The sequence below is a fragment of the Bubalus kerabau genome, chromosome 4 (assembly GCF_029407905.1).
Source record: "Bubalus kerabau isolate K-KA32 ecotype Philippines breed swamp buffalo chromosome 4, PCC_UOA_SB_1v2, whole genome shotgun sequence".
Taxonomy (NCBI): domain Eukaryota; kingdom Metazoa; phylum Chordata; class Mammalia; order Artiodactyla; family Bovidae; genus Bubalus; species Bubalus kerabau.
This window is the reverse complement of record NC_073627.1, coordinates 151,806,419-151,828,973: the sequence shown is the minus strand read 5'-3', so window position 1 is coordinate 151,828,973 and position 22,555 is coordinate 151,806,419. Positions and strand designations below refer to the sequence as shown.

The 22,555-nt window shown below is 51.0% G+C and overlaps 1 protein-coding gene across 2 annotated transcripts; it reads right to left on the bottom strand.

Annotated features, from left to right (window-relative positions):
- Window positions 1-2,497: 2,497 nt before the first annotated feature.
- Window positions 2,498-22,346, bottom strand: SUSD3 (sushi domain containing 3). 2 transcript variants are annotated; one of them, XM_055579068.1, is made up of 5 exons: window positions 22,191-22,346; window positions 9,423-9,611; window positions 7,528-7,675; window positions 6,702-6,854; window positions 2,498-3,157 (listed from the first exon to the last, which is right to left on the bottom strand). In XM_055579068.1, the coding sequence occupies exons 1-5, from the start codon at window positions 22,276-22,278 to the stop codon at window positions 2,965-2,967; spliced, it is 771 nt and encodes a 256-aa protein (XP_055435043.1). In that variant the 5' UTR covers window positions 22,279-22,346; the 3' UTR covers window positions 2,498-2,964. The 2 variants fall into 2 exon arrangements, with proteins under 2 accessions (XP_055435043.1, XP_055435044.1); XM_055579069.1 differs by lacking the exon at window positions 9,423-9,611 and having other exon boundaries at window positions 22,191-22,334.
- Between the last annotated feature and the right edge of the window lie 209 nt (window positions 22,347-22,555).

The window sequence follows — 22,555 nt, the reverse complement described above, 5'->3', positions numbered from 1 at the left end:
GCTGTACCTCTTCCCTTTCCTTCTGCACACCCAAGAGAGTCACCCTGCTGGCCCCTGAGGTCAGTCTGGTCGACGTGTCCTACACAGAAGTGAGGCGTGTCCCCTCCACTGCTGGTGAAAGAGGCTCTAGCATCCCTTCTCGTTCCTGCAGATTATGGAGGGGAAAGTCGGAAAGGGGTGCTCCACTAGGTGAGGGCCCTACGACTCCACTGAGCACAGCCCCTGCTGATTGAACTGGACACACAATCTGAGCAAGGAGTAAGTGATGTTGTTTGAGCCCCTGAGACTTAGGGGGTTGTTATGAACTGAGTGTTTTTTCCCTTCAATCCACATACTGAAGCCCTAATTCCCACTGTGGCTATGTATCACAGGTGGGCCTTTAAGGAGGCCCTTAGTGTAAAACAGGGTCTTAACGGTATAGTTCTGACCCCATAGGACGAGTGTTCTAAGAAGAGACATCAGAAAGTACTCTCCCTCTCTCTGGACACACTCCAAGGCTACGTGAGGACATAGCAAGAAGGGGGCCACCTGCAAGCCACTAAGAGAGCCCTCAACAGAAAACAAATCAGCCAGCACTTAGTTCTCACCTCCAAGACCATGTGATATAAATCTCTATTGTTTAAATTGCCCATTCTGTGGTAATTGTTAGAGCTGCCCAAGCTGACTGAATCAGGGGCTGTCAGTTTCAGCAGCACAGTCTCGCCCATCCTGATATAAAAAGTGGCTAATGTTTCTTGAGCCAAGAAGGCAAGTGTGGCCATGTGGCATGTAAGGGCAGTGTTGCAGGCAGAGGGGACAGCAGGTACTAAGGCCCGTCCATGGCGGGTAAGCCTGGTAAGCAAGAAAAGGTGTTCACTCCTTTCTTCCCAGTAAAAGTTGGAATTGGTTTTAGGGGAGATTTGGGGCTGGCTCCCCCTTCTGCTTTTCCTCTAGTGCTGAGTGAAGCGCTCTGCTCTAAAATGCCTGTGAAAGAATGCTGCTCTCTTCTTGCACCTTGGCAGGCTCGTCTCCCAATCCAGCTGAGACTCCTGGCCACGGGTAGACGGGTCAGGGCCCAGCATGCTGCACCACAAAGGCCTCATGCCCCTCTAGCTCTCCTGAGCAATGACTCTGATGTCCAACCAGCACTCTCTCCAGCTGGGCACCACGTCACTTCCTTCCCACCCCTGCAGTACCCTGTGGCCATCTGGACACCTGTTCCTGTAACTCTCAGCTGTTGGGAGCTGGAGCAGGGTAGTACCATCCTCTTGGCTCCACTTCACCCCATCCCTCCTGTCCTCTGCTCCAGTAGCCCAGGGTCCAGGGACAAAGCACCCACTTCCTGTTGAAGGCACCCCCTCAAACCCTCATTGCAGCTTCTCACCACCTCACTCTGACAAGGACATGGAAAGGGCCTGGTGGAGTTAGCATTTGTGACCAAACTCGGAGCCTTGCACAGAGCTCCTGAAGCCCCCCATGAGGGGCCTGTGGTTTTGGACAGCATCCATATGCCCTGACATCACACTCCGCAGGATCAGGGTGGACCCTCCACCCCTGCCTGGCCCCACAAAGTTGAGCCCACAGGACCCTTGGAGGCACACAGCCAGGGGCGACTACTTGCCCCTCCTAGAAAAGCTGGAGAGGGCCTGAGTCTACCAGGGACCCCACAGCATGAATGCTGCACTATCTGGTTGAGGGTTGGGTCTGGGCTTGCCCCCCAGTGCCCCCTGCATGACCTTCCCCTCACTGGAGAACCACACACACCTTCTGGCCTCAGAATTCCTCACTGGAACCCACTGGATGGAATAGCATCCCAGACCAAAAAGGATGTTGGCACCAATGTAGCAGCTGAAAATGTGGAACCACCCAAGTGCCCCTGCTGGAGGCTTTCCACATGAATCAGGACAGATGAACTGCCCCGTGTAACCTGTATCAAGATGTATTTGTTAGTAACGGAAACCATGACAAATGTGGCTTCAGGGTAGCACAGGCTCTTTCAGGACCACCAGCTCTTCTTCGTCAGGCTCTTCTCCTTACAGCCTAAGTGTGACTGCAGGGCCTCCAGGAAGCAGGAAAGTTCAGAGAGCAAACACCAGTGAGGTTCCTCAATGGCCAGACAGATCACACCCCAAATCTCAGAAGGCTGAAGTCAGATTTCAACTGGTTCAGGAGAGAAGTGGAGTCCCAGTACCTCCCCTCATTGAATGAAACACAGAAGTGACCAAGGATGATTTCGGAGGCCCTGAAAGGTAAGGTTTGCACTTGGGACTCGCATTGTAGAAACCAGCTGCCATGATGTGAGGAGGCCTGGCCACTCGAGGTGGTCACCACTTCATGGGTCTCTGCTGACTCCTGGCAGCAACCCAGCTGACCACAAGCACAAGGGAGGAGGTGCTGTGAGCACTGGCCAGCAGAGCCCAGCAGTCCTGGAATCCCAAGCTGTAATAATGAGAAACTACCGTTTTATGCTGCTACACTTGAGGCTCTGTTACACAGGGATTGAAAACTGAGACAGTAATTCTTACCTTTATTGTTTTTCAAAGAATTGTTTATTTCATACCCCTTGCCACAACTTTACAGATAATGCAGCATCCCAGCTGGGTCTCGGCTTGTAGGTACAGGCAGCCAGCTGTAACTGTTGAGGAGTCTGCTGCCATCTCCACTCTGCTATGCAAAACCAGACGTGCCTAAAATGTCCTCCAGTCTCTTCAAAGGGGCCTCACTAGAGGGAGGCTGCAGCTGGTTTTGTGAACCTCAGTGGTGGTTTTAAGGAGCCCTGTCTATAAAAACAACTATGGCTGGGCTCCCCTGGGACAGGTCACCCCGTGAAAGGGTCGCCAACTCAATGCCCTGAGGGATCTCTAAGCCTGGAAGCTGATTTCACTGACCAATCTTGAGCTGGACACATGTCGAGATGCAGGTGTCAGCTGGTAGGGTCGTCCTGGCCTTCCCACTGTGGAGGGCAGGTTCTGGCCTCCGCTTTGGTCACCCTGGGACATAGGCTGCAGGCTGTCTGAGCATCACACTTGGCCTGGAGGGAGGCAGAATCTGCCCTGGGTTTGCTGTATGCACCATCACCTGGGAGCGGGGTGAGCTGGTGGGGCCACTAGCGGTCCAGAAGTCCTTGTCCACGCCTCGGGCCATGCTGGCTAGCTCTCTGGTATCTTCGCCAAGGTCTCTGCAGGAAGAGAAAGCGTGAGCTTGGAGGAAGAGTGAGGACTCCATTTAACTCCAACTTTGCCCCCATGCTGGGCACCCGGGCCCTGGTCTGCAATGGGTCTGGGAGAGATTGCTGCCACAAGGCGAGGGCCCCTGTTTCCTCTTGCCTTGCACCCAGGGAGGCCCCTCCATAGGTGCCTCTCCCTGAGTCTCAAGTCCCTCCTTCATACAAGAAGGATGACTCAAGGAGCAGCACACCCACCTTCCTGGGGCTTTCTAGAGGAAGGAAGCTTATTCAGAGTGAGTGTAAACTATGTGGAAACAGCATGCCCTAGGCAGAGAAGGGACACTGGGGCCCCAGGAACATTCTGGAGGACATCCTCGCTCTTGCCAGGCTCTCCTCTGGCACTCTGGGGCCAGATCTCCTATCTTCTAGATCTTCAGTTCCCTTGTGGCCTCCTCTAGCCCCCAAGCCACAAACCCACCCATTTTCCAAGCTGAGCAAACCCTGGCCCCCACCTTTGTCCACCTGGTCCTGCTCCTACCCACTTATACTGGATTCTACTGCCTGAGGCTGCCTGGCTACTTCTTCCCCTTAAGATGCTCTCTCTTTCCTTCTCTCCAATACAGGCTCTCCCAATCTATTCACCTCAGGCAGCACTTCTTCCAGGAAACTTTCCCAGATTTCTGTTCCCACCCACATCTAGTCCTCAGGAAAGCTCTAGGAAGTACTAGGAATTACATTACCTGTTGGTTCAATGAATACATGAGTGAATAAATTAATTAATTAGCAGAAAGGAATATCAGCTTAGTAAGCAAGTTCATTGACTTTGGAGCTGACTTCAAACCTAGCTTCATGCTTAGCAGTTGTGTTATTCTGGACAAGTTTCTCAAAATGGGATAGAAAAATAGTTCCTACTCCTATGGTTAGAAAAAGTAATGTTTGGAAAAGCTCAGAACAGTGCCTGGCACAATGTGAGTGCTGGGAAGCATTTATGAAAGAAAAGTAAGGTCAAGGGGCAAACCTCACCTTACTAAAGACGATTTCACCACCAATCAGTGGGAGAACTGGGGCATCTTGCCTAGGATGGTACATCCTGAAATGCGGCAATTCCTTCCCCTATCCCATTGGGGCTCTTCCCAACTGAGACACCAGACAGCGTGTCACAGGTCTACAATGGGGAGAGGGTGTCACAGGGCAGGGGGCAATGGGGAAGCTCCAAAACCTGCCAAGGAAATATGGCTATATGAAAAGGGTATGCGCTACCAACATATTCTGCACATAATCTGAAAATAACTAAAATAAATGGAAAGTACTTGCAGCTGGCTGATGGGTAAGGATCTCTTCTACAATGTACACGAAGCTTCCAGTATTGATGAGAAAAAACATCAGGCAATTCAGCAGAGCAAACCAAAAATGACTAAAACCAGCAATGAGACTGGTAAGCAAAGGCAGGAGAAAATGCTCTTTCTCAATGTTAATCAAATAAATGCTGATGAAAAGCACCAATGTAACTCACACTTGCTAAGGAAGTGATGGAAAACAAATCATTAACGTTTGGCAATCGTTAGCTGTAAAAATGGCTCAACTGGTGCTGGGTTCCCGGAGAAAGAATTTGGTAATAAAAATATTCAGACTTATTTGACCTAAACAATCTGTTCCTAGGATCGCCCCAAAATGCCATCTCAAAGAAAAACAGCTCTAAGTACAGGCATTTACCTAAACCTGAGCACAGCACTTGAAGTATTTGGAGTGAAGCTTCAGGGGCCTCAGACCACCATGGCAACACAACGTGTCAGGTCAGGTGGAAAGGGTGCAAGGTGGCATTCCTGCCATGGCCACCACGATGTAGGCCTAATGTGTGTCTGAAGTTCAAGGGAAGGAGTTAGGAAGTCAGTTCCTTCCCAGAGGCCTTACCACTCCAGGAGTCAGCCAGCCCCAGCACTTTGAGTGTGGACGTGGGATCAGACAGGCCCTTGCTACTCCTGCACAGGCCACCACCTCTGCCACCTCAGTTTCCTCATGTGCGTACCAGGGACAAGAGCAGAATTAACAACAATGGCTGGCACCCACTGAAACTGTACTCTGGGCCCAGTCGAGCCCACTGACTCGTATCACCTCAACAGGGCCAAGAAGTGAGGCCCACCGTCGTCCTCACTGCACAAGGGTGCAAAATGGGGCAGGAGCAGCTGTCACACAGAGGGGTGTCGGGCTCAAGCAGCTGGCTCCCTGGGAGGCTCCTGTGGGGATGGACTGAGGAAATGAGCAGAAGCTGACCTTGCGATGCCAGGGCAGGGCAGAGAAAGCACTCAATGGGCCAGAACATCCTGTGTGAGAGAGGAGGTGCTGCAGCTACCAAAGCCAGCAAGCCTAGAGCCCACGCGCCACAGTAAGAGAGGCCATCACAAAGAGAAGCCTGCGTACTGCAACAAAGAGTAGCCCACTTGCTACAACTAGAGAAAGCTCCCGCGCAGCAACGAAGACCCAGCACAGCCATTAATAAATTTTTTTTTTAAAGTTTGAGAAAAGAATACTATGAGTTCAGAGCGATACAAAAATAACAAAACAAAATGAAAAGGAAAGGAAGGATAAGACAAAATCCATCTTCATTCCTCATAGAGGGAATAACAGAATCACAATAGAATTAAAATCATTATTCCATAACCCCCAGGGCCAAAACTGATTCTGGTTGGATCATCCCTGGATGCTAAGGCTACAGGTCAGGGGTCATGGGGGCAGCAGAGTGACCCTTAACAGAATCCCGTCTTTGTCACTTGACAACAGGCTCATCTCAGCCAAGAGGGCCCAGACCTCATGCCTGCAGGGCAATAGCCTAGCCTACATCCGTGATTCACACCAGCACCACCCATGGGGCACCTGCACCAGAAATGCTGCCCAAGTGAGTCATGCAGGAACGCCAAGACAGTCCAGAATACAGTCTGTAGGAGACCGCTGGCCTTGAGTGTGCCAAGGGAAACACCACCGAAGACAAATATCCTGCCTGATTTAAGGAGCCCAGAGACCAGGAAGCCCTGGGACAGAGGGTGCTCACTCAAAGCTGGTAACAACACTGGGAGATGTTCTATCTGCAGTCCATGTTCAGCCAAGATTAGACTCCTTGAGTCAAAAAAAAGTATGTAAAAAATGTCCTTGTACTGGTTCATAAAAGGTGTGTGTGTGTGTTTTGAAAGAGACAAGGAGAGACAGAAAGGAGAGACAGAGGCGCAGGGAGAGAGACGGGAGGACAGAGCAAACTGACAGGGCACTGTGGGTCCTGGTGAAGGGTAATACTCATTTCCAGAAGCTTCCTTCTCTGGACAAGGGGTGACAAGATAAAGACATGGAGTGGAGGGCAGCTCAAGGTACTAGGGTACAGGGTCAGGCACAGGTTGCAGAAGGACCATCAGCTTGTCCTACAGATGGGAGTTGGGGCCTTGGTGGGCCTGGACCCACAGCATGTGCAGACTGTGAGTGCCCTTGGTGTCTAGGTTCTCTGGCCAAGCCAGGCACTCCCCTGCCCTTATCACTGCCCCACCGCCCTCCTTGCCCTGCCCATGCCCACGTGGTGAAGCTGTGATTGTCGTGCACTTGGACAGGTTGGATCCTGGACACTCCACGGATGCTGCTGTCACTGTTGAGGCCCTTAAGGCCGAGGTAGGGAGCCTGTACCGTCTCCAAATCCTTGCTTCTCAGCTGGAGCCACAGTTGGTTTGCCCTGGGGAGAGATGGGGGAAAGACAGTCAGGTGTGAGCGTGTCCAGGACACTACCTGCAAGCCTCTGCAAGGCCAAGAGTGAGTATTTTAGGGCTGTACCGTTCTGCTGCTGTAGGGAGAAGGCAGTCATGGATGATGAGTAAGTGCCAGAAAAACTACTTACAAAGACAGGTGGTGGAAAGTTCTTGCAAAGAATCAAGCCAGTGATGGCACAACACTGTGAATATAACTAATGCCCCCGAATTGTGCACTGATAGATGGCTCGCATGGTAACTTTTATTATGTTGTAAATATTTTACCACTGTTTAAAAAAAAAAATACCCGCCCCCGCCGGCCACACACACACACACAAAAACAGGATAAATTTCTGTGAAGAAAAGTAGAGGTGAGCCAGACTCCACCTGCAGGCCCTAGTTAACCATCGTGTGGTCAGCCCTGCACATCCACACACAGCAGAGCATATGCTAGGGGTGTGCACAGTCTGCAGAATGAGAAAATCCCGCGTGTACCTGTCACCTGTCTTATAAAAGACCAAACAAGTGAGCCATGCTTCCTGCACAGCCTAGATGTTCTGTGAACGGCAAGATGCCAGGATCCCAGCAGCCCTACTCCCTGACACCCCAGGGGTCCCGACGTGACTAGCAGGTGCCCGCAGCAGTGACAGGTCACTGTACCTGTCAGATCGCCGCTGCTCACTCCTCTTCAAACACTTCACGAAGCAGCAGGTGAGGAAGGCCATGGACATGAGCATGATGATGGCGCAGCTGATGATTGAGGAGATCACAGCCACCTTGAAGCCAAAGGTTTCGTAGGGGGGCACAGCTGTGAGGGAGACAAGACCAGCTCTTGGGCCCAGCCTGCCCTCAGGGAGCCCTGTTGCGTGGGGAAGCCAGGGAGGTACTGACAGATGAGGTGAAGGTCTGTGAACACTGTTGTAGGGGCAGGGCTACCAGGTAAGACTGCCCCCGAGAAGCGGGTATTTGAGCAGGGTTTCGGTGAGTGTGTAAGAGTTTTTGGTGGCATACTGGGGGAAGCTCTGACAGGGAATTCAGTGATGGTCTTTTTGGCTCCATCCCCTGTAGACTGGACTCCTGAGACCAGAGAACAGTATACAACACATGGTCTATTTTCACAATGCCTCAAGCTGGGAAAACCCTCTGGGGGCCTATGTGCCTTCTTAGGTCACTTTCTAGGAAGGTGTGGAAAAAAGGAAAACACCAACGGTGGCTCGGATGGTAAAGCGTCTGCCTACAACGTGGGAGGCGCAGGTTCAATCCCTGGGTTTGGAAGATTCTCTGGAGAAGGAAATGGCAACCCACTCCAGTATTCTTGCCTGGAAAATCCCATGGATAGAGGAGCCTGGTAGGCTACAGTCCATGGGGTCACAAAGAGTTGGACACGACTGAGCGACTTTACTTTCAGTGTTTGGGGTCAAAGGGCCTTTGGCATGTTATCAGCTATGTGCCAAGTACTAGTTCTATCAGGTTCTAAAGGATGTTCTCGAAATTGAGGCCCAGAATCCTAATTTGAACAACACTGCATATTTTCCCATGTAGTAGATATAGACCACACTTTCCATTTCCTAGTCCCTCTGCCCTTACTGGACGCTGGCCGTCCTGACTGAAGACTACATTTCACAGCTTCCCTTCACATGACCCATTCTGGACAGTGGTGAACAGTGGGGCAGGGGTGTGGGACAACTTCTAAGAGCCTTTCTTGCCCTGCAACTAATCCTGTAACAACTACATGGATCATGCAGTTGAAGTCATGCCCAACAGAGCCACAGTATGGGAAGGGCCTGGGTCCCCATCATGGGGCACCATACAAGCCTTGGACTGCCCACCTGAGGACCAGAGGCAAGAAAAACCTCTCATAATCCCCCATTACTTTGGTAACCCTCATTATCTTGGGTTTTCTATCTCTTGTTGGCGTCTAATCCTAAGAGACACTCTCCTTCTCAGAGATTCCACCACCACGTGAGTATTTTAAAGGCTCTGAGAAGTCCTGCTGCCTGTTAACCCAGTCTTTTCTGAATTATATTGACTACAGAACCCTTTTCAATGCACAACACACATTAACACAACATATGTAGCCTCACTTTGGAAAATGCTGTGCTAGGTATTATTCCTCAACACCCTGTATAGCCAATACAGAAAACCATCTCCTCCTCCAGATTGAGCCCTACGGCCAGCCAATCCCATTCCCCAGTCCTAGAATTCTTGGCACATGGAATATCCTATTAAGGTTTGCTGTATCTGTGCATGAAATAACACACGAATGAATGCAGTTTTCTGCTTAACAGATAAAGTGCTAGCTCAGATGCATGAGTCACCTCTTGGAGATGACAGGCCAAGTCAGTGGCAGCGCTAGAATCTGAAGCAGCTACTAGAACTTGAGTCTACACTGCAGACATGGAGCCCCAAGGGACCACCAGCCTTGGGAACAGGACCTTACACAGACACCCATGGAACCTTCTCTGTGGACACCCATGCCACCCATGCGACAAAATCAGCACTCCCCCCAGGGGGCACTGCTGAGTTGGGGGCAGCTCAGGCAGAATGGGCCTCACTCTTGCACACGGGGGGCCCTGAAGACCACTCAGCGATGTTCCCCTTCCAGGCACAGGTGAGGAGGCCAGACCCCACCATCTGGTGGCCTGAGGGGCAGTGGAACATGATGACAGTCCCCACAGAAGTGCCGTCCCCACGAAGTACTTGGAAGGCGCCCTGCAGGGGCTGCTGCACTTGCACACACATGCCTAGGAGAGAAGAGAGGGGAGACAACGTGAGACCCCACCCTTGGGGCGGGGCGTGGTGGGGGCTTCACCTGCCCCAACCACCATACGTGCTTTGGAGACGCTCACACAGTCACCCAGACAAGGGACAGTGGCATCCACGTGGCCAAAGTGTAATCCCTACATTAAGTGAAATCTAGAGGTGCTGAAGACCATGGTGTTGATAAAAGAAACACACATCTAAAGACAATAAAAGCAAAAGGACAACTGTTATCCAAGTGCAGCTCAAAAGGCAGAATTAAGGGGGAAAAAAAGGAAGGAGAGAGACTGACAGATGTGATTTCATGAAAAGTAAAAAACACAAACTTTTGTCCTTCCCTAATAACTGAAATCCCCTTCATGGATCACAGCCTTGTCGTGGAGAAGGGGCTTGCATAACTCAGTGAAGCTATGAGCCAGGCCGTGCAGGCCTACCTAAGACAGACAGGTCATTGTGAAGGGTTCTGACAAAAGTGGTTCACTGGAGGAGGAAAAAGCAAGCCGCGGTAGCATAGCGGGTAGAGTCAGGCAGGCAGGGAGGTAGGCAGGCAGGTCCATACGTCAGGAGTTCGAATCTCAGGCAGGGTCAGGAGCATAGCGTTAGGGTTAGGAGGTAGGTGCTAAGGCTAGGGGTAGGATAGGGACCCCCTAGCGGTAGGGGATAGGAACACAGAGGATGAGATGGCTGGATGGCATCACTGACTCGATGGACGTGAGTCTGGGTGAACTCTGGGAGTTGGTGATGGACAGGGAGGTCTGGCATGCTGCGATTCATGGGGTCACAAAGAGTCGGACATGACTGAGCGACTGAACTGAAACTGAACTGGAGGAGGAAATGGCAAACCACTCCAGTAGTCTTGCCGCAAGAACCCCAAGAACAGTATGAAAAGGCAAAAAGGTATGACACTGGAAGATGAGCCCCCAAGGCTAGAAGGCGACCAATATGCTACTGGGGAAAAGCGGAGGGCAATTACTAAAAACTCCAGAAAGAATGAAGAGGCTGGGCCAAAGCAGAAATGCCGCTCAGCTGTGGATGTGTCTGGTGGTGAAAGTAAAGTCCAATGCTGTAAAGAACAATATTGCATAGCTGATCACTGAAGAATTGATGCTTCTGAACTGTGGTGCTGGAGAAGACTCTTGAGAGTCCCTTGGTTTGCAAGGAGATCAAACCACTCAGTCCTAAAGGAAATCAACCCTGAATATTCATCAGAAGGACTGATGCTGAAGCTCCAATAACTTTGGCCACCTAACGCAAAGAGTCAACTCATTGGCAAAGACTCTGATGTTTGGAATTACTGAAGGCAAAAGGAGAAGGAGATGGATCAGATGGTTAGATGCCATGACTGATTCAATAGACAAGAATTTGAGCAAACTCCGGGAGAAGGAGAGGGGAGCCTAATGTGCTGCAGTCCACGGGGTCACAAAGCACTGGACATGACTTAGCAACTGAACAGCAACAATAACTGAAAAGCAAATTCAGATGAAAAAATTAGGAAAAGATATTTGGAAAACACAGGACGAAAGTTCAACACCCGTAATTTACAAAAAGATCTTAACACATCAGTAAAAGCTGAACATCCAAGTAAAACAGAATGAGCTGATGTGTGAACAAGCTACTCAAAGAAACAAGTAGCTCGCAGACATGAGAAAATGCTTGCCTTCATAGTAACTGTGTGTGCTAAGTCGCTTCCGTTGCATCCGACTCTTTGTGACCCTATGGACTGTAGCCTGCTAGGCTTCTTTGTCCATGGGATCCTCCAGGCAAGAATACTGGAGTGGGTTGCCATGCCTTTCTCCAGCGGAGCTTCCTGACCCAGGGATAGAACCCAAGTCCCTTGTATCTCCTGCATTGGCGGGTTCTTTGCCACTAGCACCACCTGGGAAGCCCTCATAGTAACTGAAGAGACACTAATTCAAATGAGAGCTAATCTTTCACTCCTCCACTTGCAAAACGTAAAAACAAACAAACAAACAAACAAAAACCACATGTGAACTTAGCAAGGGCCTGGGAACAACTCCTTTCTGACTTGCTGAACAGAGTTTGGTAAAGTGTATTAAGACCTTTATGCTTGTATATAAATCTGAGAATTTAGCCAAAGTAAGTACTTATGATATGCTGCCAGGATTTCTACAACAAGATATTTGTCTGCACCCACATCTCCAACTGTGGGCATCAGTGCAGTTAATCAGAGTATATCTGACATGAATGCCAGCAATGATATCCTCAAGTGTTACAATGATGTCCTTCCTTATATAAGGACATATACAGAATTTACTGTGCACTGTTCAAATGCTTTACATGTATTAACTCATCAATCCACAAAATACCTCCCCATCTGACAGGGGAGCAAACCGAGGCACAGAGTGGTTTAACCATTTCCTAAAGTAGCACAGCTCCTATGCTGTAGGCAGAGATTCTGAAGCACACAAGGACGCTCTGGGCACCCTCTCAATATACACGTGTGACAGACACATCACGTGTCCTTTGTGCTGACTTCCCTCACTTAGCACGAGAGGCGGCATGCTGCGTGTGTTGGCAAGCTGTCCGTATTCATGGTGGAGCAGAGCCCCACTGTGGAGAAGGCGATGGCACCCCACTCCAGTACTCTTGCCTGGCAAATCCCATGGACGGAGGAGCCTGGTGGGCTGCAGTCCATGGGGTCACTAGAGTCGGACACGACTGAGTGACTTCACTTTCACTTTTCACTTTCATGCATTGGAGAAGGAAATGGCAACCCACTCCAGTGTTCTTGCCTGGAGAATCCCAGGGACGGTGGAGCCTGGTGGGCTGCCGTCTATGGGGTTGCGCAGAGTCGGACACGACTGAAGCGACTTAGCAGCAACAGCAGCAGAGCCCCTCTGTGTGGATGCCCTGCGTGCTTCCCTGTTCCTGCTGACAGATGGATGTGTGCGTTGCTTCTGGCCTTCAAGAATATGGAATGAAGTGGCTACCAATGTTCTGAAGCATGTCTCCTCGTTCCCGAGAGCAAGAGGCTCTTCCTTCTGCTTTTCTGGAACTTTCTGATTGTACTTCTGGTGTATAAAGTGGTTAGCCTCAGACAAAAGGGAGACTGGTTGAGCTGGTTGTCTGGTCTGTGTCTGTGGCAACACTGACCAGAGGCAACATCCATGTTCAACTCCCTTGCTAGGTGGGAGCAAGGGTGGGGACTGGGACAGGGGCTAGCGCTGCCCAGGCTGAGGACCCTGTTATTCCACACCAACCTAAGACAACGCTGCACCTGACCCCCATTGGATGCCTCCAGCTAGGACCGTGTCCTGAGCACCAGGCATAGATGTCCTAAAGCCCACTCAGCCTGCCACACCCAGCCAAGCTCCTGCCCTGGCCAACCTGCTCATCACTTGGCTCCCCTATTCTAACTATGATGTCAGCCACCAGTTCCTCTATCCTTGACTTGCTCTAGCCCTCACATTTAGAACCTACATGGACTTCCTTTTCTCAGTCCACAACCAATTCACCAGCAAACTCTGTGAGTTCTGTTTTCAAAATACATACCCAGGACATATGTAGTAGGCTGGAGAGTCCTCCAAAATCCACACCCACATGGAAGCAGCCCCACAGGGGGTCCACTGTGAAACGCATGGGACACTGTGTCATACAGGTTGTGGGGACAGAGCATGCCTGCGACTGCCCAAAGGGCCATGGCTGTCACTCAGAGGGGTCACAAACATGCACTCATATGCCTCGTGATAGCACCTCACATGTCTGCACACAACCAGCCCTGTCCAGAAGGGAAATCGAGGCTCAAGAAGGTCAAGCCGCCTCTTGCATGAACCTGCTGGCCCTGCCCTACTTAGGGTGAGGGTGTTAACAGGGCAGTGACAGAGCCAGGCTTCAGCCTCAGGCCTGCATTATGCCCTCAAGGAGGCCAAGGCTGCCCAAGAGCCTTGGTGTGGGGCAGCAACACTCAGAGACGTCATTTGGGAGAGGTTGGCCAAGCTGCATTTAGTCCACCCACTAGCCCCACCCTCCCAAGAACCTGGCGGGTGCCTCATCAGGCTAAAAGGCTGGAGGGAGGAGTCTGTGCTGGGGGGTCCTTGTGGGAGTGGGGACTGACCATTGGAACAGCACAAACAACACTGGACACCTGATGGATGGTTCACTGTATTTGAGCCATATGAGAAGACCACCCACCTCACAGATGGGGAAACTGAAGCACAGCAAGGCTGGATGACATGCTGAGGGGGATGGGGTGGAAGGGGCTAGGCCATGGCTGTCATGTAAACCACACGTCTGGGAGGATTTGGGCTTCCCTGTCTGAGATGCCCACTGTTGGTGTCACACGAACAATAGCTGATAGAAACATCTGGTCAAGAAGGACCCCAATTCTTGCCCTCATATGGCACTCAACTATCTGCAGAGAACAACAGTCATTATATCATTTTAACATGAGCAACCAAGCTTAGAGAGGTGGCTGACCTGCCCAGCACCCATAGATTGAGAGGGAACCCACAGACAGGATTGACACACAGCTTAAGATTCCTAATCAACAGCAGAACAAAGGAGTGTGGGCATTTGCAACATACATGTAAGGGAGCATCTTTCTTACACAAACAGCACTTATGCAAGACAAAAGTCACAACAGAAAAAATGGTTACGTTACAAAGAAAAAAATGGAAACGGTCCCAAACTAGTGAGCAGAGCAATTAATTAAGAAAATTAAATAGCATCCACATTAGGAAGGAAGAAGCAAAGCTTCTCTATTAGATGGCATGATCCTAAATCTAGAAAATCCCTGCTGCTGCTGCTGCTGCTGCTGCTGCTGCTGCTAAGTTGCTTCAGTCGTGTCTGACTCTATGCAACCCCATAGACGGCAGCCCACCAGGCTTCCCCATCCCTGGGATTCTCCAGGCAAGAACACTGGAGTGGGTTGCCATTTCCTTCTGCTAAAAAAATCTACAGGAACTAATAAATGAGTCCATCAGGGTTACAGTATACAAGATCAACACACAAAAATCCATTGTATTTCAGTACAGTGGCAATGAGCAAACTAAAAATGCAATTAGGAAAACAATTCCATTTACAAGAGCATCAAAAAGAATAAACTACTTAGGAACAAAATTTAACAAAAGAAGTTCAGGTAAAACTGAGACTAAAAAATTACAAAGCATTTTAGAGAAATTAAAGAAGACCTAAAAAAATAGAAATACATGACATACTAGGGGGTCAGAAGACTTAGTATGGTTTAAGATGGCAATGCTCCTCTGCTCACTTAACAGCTTAACCCTTATTCAGCATAACCCCAATTCAGCATAACCCTTATCAGAGTCCTAGCTGCTACCTTCACAGAAACTGACAAACTGTTCCACAATTCATAAGGAAAGGCAAAAAGACCTAGAATAGCACAAACAGAACAATCTTGAAAAAGGAGAACAAAGTTGGAGGATTCATACTTTCTTAGTTCAAATTTTATCACAAAGCTACGGTGATGAAAACAGAGGACACTGCTATACAGACAGACATACAGGCCAATCCAAGAGTTTAAACTCAAGACATAAACTCCTATTTACAATCAGCTGATTTTCAACATGGATGCCAAGACAATTAAACGGGAAGAGAATAGTTTTTCAACAATCTGGTGCCATGAAAACAATACATACATGCAAAAGGAGAAAGTTGGACCTCTCCTTATATCATATAAAAAAATTAATTTAAAATGAATCAAAGATCTCTTGTAACAGATAAAAACCATAAAAACTCTTAGAAGAAAACATAAGGGTAAATCTTCCTGACCTTCCAATGGCAATGGTTTCTCAATGATTACCAAAAGACAAACAACAAAACAAATAGATAAATTGGACTTCACTAAAATGAAAAAATTTGTGCTTTATAGGATACTACCAAGAAAGTGAAAAGACAACCCTCCAAGTAGGAGAAAATATTTACAAAAGCATCTGTCTGAAAAGGGATTGCATTTAGAGTGTATAAACTATTATACTGAATTATAAAAAGATAACCTAATTTATAAATGGGCAAAAGATATGAACAGACATTTCTCTATAAAGATATACCAGTGGCCACCAACAAGCACATGAAAAGATGCTCAACATCACTAGCTTCAGGGAAATGCAAACCAAATCCACAGGGAGGTACTTTTTCATGTATACCATGAAAAAGACACACGAAAAAAATAACAGGTGTACCAAGAACATAAAGAAACCGGAGCCCTCACAAACTGCAGCTGGGAAAGTCAATGGGGCAGCCACTTCACAGTTTCTCTAACAGTTTTCAGAGCACTTCCAAATGATGCAGCACTGCTCCTCCCAGCGATATACCCAAGGGAAAGGAAAACACATCTACATAAAAACTTGAACACAAATGTTCATTAGCAGCATTATTCATAATAGCCAAAAAGTAGAACCCACCTAAATGTTCATCAACTGGTAAACAGTGAGCTAAAACAGGGTCCACCCTTACAATGGAAGATTATCTGAAGAACTGACGTGCTACAACATGGATGAACCTTCAAAACTAGCCAGTCACAAAAAACCCACATATTGTATAATTCCATTCATATGAAATGTCTACAACAGGCAAATCTACAGAGACAGAAAGCAGATCAGTGGTTGTCTGGGGCAAGGGAGAGGGGAAGTCGGGAGGTGAAGTCTAAGGTATGCAGGGCTTCCTTTTGGGGTGATGAAAATGTCCTAAAATGGACTGTGGTGATAGTTGTACGTATCTGAATGGATTAAAAGCCATCAAGTTGTACACTTTAAATGTACAATTTAAATGTGTGAACTGTACGGCACATGAATAATACCTCAATAAAGCCTGTTAGAAAAATTCAGGGGAAATATTTATCTCAATGAAAGAAGTGTGAATTTGAAACCTAAGTTATTACTTTTGGCTGGTCTAGTTCAAAAATACCAGCCCACCAGGTTAGTGAGGGTGTGGGAAAAGGGGTGGGGCAGAGGGCACAGCCCGGAAGACCTAAGAGGCAGTCCTCCCCTGCAGCAGGGCAGGCAGGTGCTTGCAGGCAGGAAGGGGTAAGCAGCCCGAGCTGGGAGTCCCAGGGAGGCAGGGCAAGGAGGACACAGCACCGACTTCGAGCCCCCAGTCAGACATTTCCCGATTACCCTCACTGGCCTTGGGTCACCCAGTACTCAGTAGTACAGAGGTTCAGTACTACAGAGTACTCAGTACTGTACAGAGTAGTACAGTAGTACTCTTGATTCCAAAGTATAGGCCCTTAATTAATCATCACACTGTGTTTCCACAGGTGCCAAAGGAGAAATGAATGAACGAATGAATGTACAAATGAGTGAACAGACAACCTAACAGCTGGAAGCTGTGATCAGCACTCCTCCAGGAGAAATCTCTTTTCTTTTTCAGGATCTGTGGACTTGGACATGTGTTGTCCTTCCAGCCAGGGAAGTGGACTGGGGTTTTGGAACTGGGCAGACATGGCAGGGCAGCCACAGGCCAGCCACATGGCCCCTTCCCCAGGGTCACCGGAAACCAACACTTCCCATTCCCCAATTTAGAGCTGCCACTTCTCCATTCTTCTGTGGCTAAGCACCTTCTTTCTCCCCAGCCCCATGAGGCCCTCGGAGAAGGGAGGGCCCTTTGGAAGGGATCAGCAGGGGTAGGAGCTTCGTGGGCACTTGTCTTCCCAGCACCTGGCAAGTAAAAGGAGGAAGTGATAAACTTGTGTTTTATCCTTTAAAGATGCAACTAGAACTTTATCAAAAAAATAAGATGCTTTGAGGGAGGGACAAAGAGATGGCAAGAGACGAGATGAAGCAGACCTGGTGAAAAGTTAAGGGTAGGATAGAGCTGGGGGATGTGTGGATATAAATTCTTTCCTCTGTGGTATGTTTAAAAATTTTTTTTAATGTGGGGAGAAAGCCTTAGGCATCACTGTTGAATTTATCTGACTACCTCAAATCCCCCGGGGGGGTGGCTGCCCATCTCCCTACCCAGAGCCCAGTCCATATCCTGCACTATCAGCTCAGATGGCCCTGGCATGGGGAGTCACAGACAAGAAAAAGTTTCAGAAACTGAGGCAGCAGGCTGGTTCTACAGACACACACATCTGGGTATAAACCACACTTAACCTGCGGGGTGACCAGGTTACCAATTCAGTCCTCAACTCACCCGTAAAGGCTGCAGTGGGCAAGACTGGGCGGGGCCTGACTGAGATGACATGCAGCCCCAACCCAGCAAGGAAACCACCACTGTCGTGGGGGAAGGGCCCGGCTGTCAACAGCCACATCCTGTACAGCTGCTGGGTTCCGCTATGGTGACATGCCAATCCTGAGACAAGCACTGCTGCTGTTTCATCACCCAAGGGGCTCACATAGCTTCAGTGACAGAAGTAAGCCCTCCCCACAAGAGGCCCAAAGCCTGTCCTGCCTCCTGGAATCTCACCAAGGTGGGAGGGTGAAGGGTGATGCCATAGAAAGGCAACAGGCCTGACGTGTGGATGCCTCCAGAGTGTGCGTCAAACTGAAGACTCAAGGGAATCGTTCAAGAGAATTCGCAGCCCAGGCCCACTGAAAATGCCACTGCCCGTTACAATGCATGTTGAGCAGCTGGGGGCAGGAGGGCCACCGAGAGACTCAGAGTCGGGGCTTTAAAAGGAGTCATGGCCTCTCTCCCCAGACCTGTGGCTTCACACTCTGCATTTCTGGCCAGCCAATACAGGTGCCTCACGCCCATCAGAGGCGGGGAGCCCCTGCTTCAAGCACAAGTGTACTGTTCAAACAGGTCCTCTTTTAAAAATGAAAATGAAAGGTCTGAGGAAATAACTCTGATAAGAAAGAGCATGGGGAAGATGAGCCTTGCCCAAGGCCCCTCCCTGCAGTGAGTACATCATGGAACCTTCCCCTACCTGGGAGGCAAGGAGCTCAACTCCAGTAATCTGAGAGCCCAATCAAGCAGAGAGGCAAAGGCAGAGAAGCCAAGTGGGCCTGGTCTGCTAGGACCACCCTCTCAGCCCCAGACCCTCTCCACCAGGTCTGACCCTGCTCCACCACCTCTAGGCTTAGGTCCTAGACTTGGTCAGATTCAGTTTCCCAACCTGCAAAATAGGGTGATCTGCTCTTCAGGTCAGTGATAGGAAGAGTGGGACCACCTGGTGGAGACTTTAAACCTGTGCCTGGGAGCTCAGGAATGCCCCTAGGAGGAGGCTTAATACCTCACTCCTATCCCCCATCCCAAGTCCACAGTATCCAGGATACCTGCACCTGCTACCCCCAGACTCAGACCCAAGTCTTCCCCAAGACCACGACACTCTGCCAAGACACCTTTATCTGCCATCCCTTACTCCAACAGAATGTCCTGCATCCCTTCTCTGGGCCTGGAAGGCTGGCAAACACTTTGGGCTGGGCCCATTTTCCAGATGAGGAAACTGAGGTCCACAAACCTGTTGAAGGCCCCAGGTACACACTGGCAGTGCCCCCCACAACTACCCAACTTGTGGCACACAGGCCAGATGGGGCAGGAAGGTGGCACAGTGTCAGAGGATGATGAGGGCTTCAGTCTACCCATCTTCTAAGGATATTCCAAGAAACCACCAGCTGGCTCCAGAGACATTCCAGAGACATCCCCTAACCACTGCAAACTCAGCCTCTTCTTACATTCCTCACTACACCCTCCACAGCCTGGAGACCCCCAGACACTCTAGCTGGGCCCCCAACAGTCCCTCCCTACACATGGTGTTTAAGAGGCAAATCCCGCTTCCTCCATCCCCTGCTGAAAATCCTCACCGACACCCAGCTGCCCCTGTATACCCTTCCTAGGCCTGGTCTCCACCCTACCCCCAACTCCCAGCTGTCCTTCCCTTCCAGCCCCACTCAGCCCTGGCGCCTGGCCCTGCCCACTTGCGGCCCGACTCACACACTGGATGCTGCATTCCCCCAGCCCTCCTCTGGCTGGACCCCTGCACCCCTCAATCTTTGGTGCATTTTTTTCTCTGCACCCTTTATGAACTCATCTTTTTTTCTCTATGTACAAATAAATCTCAAAGGAGAGGAAAAACAACAGAAAAAAAACAAAAGGAATGGATTTGATGTTGGCAAGATTCAAAACAAAAGCAAACCCTATAAACTCACTGGACAGTGGAGAGCCAGATCTGCCCATCCGGTGTGCATCCAACTCCCCCGACTCACTCCCCAGCGCCAGGCAATGCTCTCTCCCACCCTCTAACACACAGTGGGTGTATGGCCTGGCCTGCACACCCTGTCCTTCCAGCCCAAGCCTCCCCCAGCCTGCCTGGCCAGTGGGGATAAGAACAATCCTTGCTTGTTAATCTTTTATCTGGAACCTTGGACACAGAACCATCCCTCCTATCCTCCTTCCTGGAGCCAACACAGCCCTCAAACCCTGACCTCATCAGCTGGGAGGTAAATAAGTTAACCTTTTATGCTGGCCATGGCTGCGGACAACAGGGACAATGGGGAGATGGGGGAAGCAGGCTCCTGGACTCACCCGGAGCCTGGGTCACTGTGGGAATGGAAAGTCACTTCCTTGTTCTGAGTCTCAGTATCCTCAAGTGGAAAGAGGAACCCACAGGAGGGATTTCTCAAAGAGAAATCAAATGGGTGACGGGTACGGGTGCACAGGTACTCTATGGAGAGTCAACCTCCCCCCACTCCCACCCACAAGACCCCAGCAGCGGGGACAGCCACATGCAGGAGGCCCACGCCCTGGCTGAGTGTACTGAAGCAGGCACAGGGTTCAGAACTACTGCAGTTCTGGTCCTTGGCTCCAGTCCAGACCTGGGTCTCCCAGGCAGTCCGCTGACAGCAGGTCAGCTCACACGTGAGAAATGTACATCCTCCTCCAGCACATGACCAGGTTAATTCCAACCCAGTAAGAGCGCAAGCCCCGTGCCCCCATCCCCTCGACTCTGAATCTCTCAGGGGAGAACACTGAGGCTCCAGAGAGCCTCTTTCATCCAGCAGCTCCGTCAGTACCCTGATGGGAGGCCAGAGCCAGGCCTCAGGGCACAGAGGCCCTGTTTAGAGACTAACGCCCACCCACTCCCTCCAGGTTTTGGTCTTTTCATGAAACGGGCCCAGGCTGGTTGTGGGGCTGGCCTGCAGAATGAAGCCAAGGGGACGCCCACAGAGCATGTGGAGGAGTCCGGACAACAGTGATACCCTGGGGTGGAACCATGGTGAGGGTGGGTGCATTGGGCCCTCCCTGGCTCCCACAAGCCTGGGTAGGTATACAAGGCCCACCACTTAGCATATGGAGAAACTGAGGCACACAGATAGTGAGACCAGATGTACCCCAAGTTGGGGGGGCTGCACCCCCAAATTCCTGGGAAAGATTCACAGGCTGGGACCCCCAGGGTAGCAGGGCTGGGGCCAGGCCTGGCAGGCTAGATAGAGGGCAGGAACTGGACTCTGAGACTCCTTTTCTCCCAGGACAATTCTCTGAAAACAGTCTTTTGTATGTAGCCAGGGTCTCCCCCTCGCTCTCCTTGGCTGATCTTGGGCAAGTCCCTGTGCCTCACAGTGGACACTCACCGCCCCAGGCGGTGCTGCACAACTCGCACGCACATTATCCTCTCTTCACACACACTGAAACACTAAATTCGGGACAGGGCATCAGGCTGCCAGAGGGAGTTAAAGAAAAACCCACCCCACCAGGCCAGGGGCAGGTCTCAGGTCTTGGCTTTCACACCACCAAACCACACGCCTCTGCTCAGAGACTGACTTCTCTGGGCCTGTTTTCCCATCTGAGACAGAGCCGTCATTCCTCCCAAGGTGGCAGGTGTCACTGTTTTAAGCTTGACTGGCTGCATGCCCAATGGGATGTGTCCTGTGCCAGGCTGCTCCTCCAGGCCCGGCTTCCACCCGTACAATTCAGCGCCTGGCCTGGGGCACGGTGTGCAGAGACCCTCAGGCTTAAGGGGGAGCGGACTGTGTGCCCTCAAGTGAGCCTCCAGGAACATCTGGGGCTCAACGTCTGGGTTTATCTGTGTTTCTAAAAGGATTAAATTTCAGACGCATTCATGGCGTAAAGCGGACATTCGAACCCCGGGCTTCGGACGCTTTCCCCACACCGAAGGCGGGCAGAAAGACGAATCTCCTACAGAACAATCCAGAAATCAAACATTTACGATAACCGTCAGCCTTCCAGAGACCCCGGAGCCACACACCAGGCCCAACTGTCGTTCTCCTCTCTCAAGCTCAGTTTCGCCACCTGTAAAGTGGGGCTGAGGAGCTAGCCGAGGAACCGGAGCATCTCCCCGAGGTAAGGCCGGTTTTGGTTTCCCCACGTCCGTCGCGCAGCCATCCCCCACATCACCCCGAGGCTGCCCCTACTGGGAAGGGCGCACACCTGGGCTGGTGCGCGGCTAAACGCCAGCCGCCTAGCTTCTGGGCACTCGCTGCCGGGCTTCAACTCCGCTGGGGCGCCCGCTGGGCGGCGGAGAGGGCCGGGGGGCGTTAACCGCCGGTGTGCACCTCCCAGCGGCAGAGTGCAGCCCACCGCCCCCTGCTCCCGCCCAAGGCTGTGCACGCAGCCCCTCACCTTTCCCGTCTGTTTAATGGGCGCAGAACCTCACCCGAGGCCGCAGCCTCTGCGCTTACCCGTGCCGTTCCCGGGGGTGGGCATGTCGTTCCCCTTGCGCCCCCCGGGCCTCGCCCTGCGGCGGAGGGTCGCCGCCGCCCCGCGCATCCCCGCGCCCTCCGCGGCGCTTGGCCGGACTGCCGCGCAGGGGCCAGCGTGGGCGGGGCGGCCAGGACGCGCCCTCGCAGGGCAGAGGGCGGGGCCGACCTCGCAGGAGCCCTCGGCCCCGAGGGGGCGAAAGTCGCGGAGCGGAGAGTCTCGCTCCAGGGCGTTGCGCAGGCGTTGCTCTCAGTCCCTGCCCCTCCGACCGCCAGGGTCCTCCCCAGACCAGGTGTTCTCGGTGAGTAGCACATGTGAACCCCATCTGTGTCACTGGGTCAGGCCC

Excerpts from the sequence above, each read along its gene's own strand:
- SUSD3 (XM_055579068.1), bottom strand. The coding sequence starts at position 22,278 with ATGCGCGGGGCGGCGGCGACCCTCCGCCGCAGGGCGAGGCCCGGGGGG. Across the intron at positions 7,676-9,422 it reads AGGGCCCCCCGTGTGCAAGA|CTGTGCCCCCCTACGAAACC; the intron begins GTGAGGCCCATT and ends TCTCCCTCACAG. Across the intron at positions 3,158-6,701 it reads GACAATCACAGCTTCACCAC|AGACCTTGGCGAAGATACCA; the intron begins GTGGGCATGGGC and ends CTCTTCCTGCAG.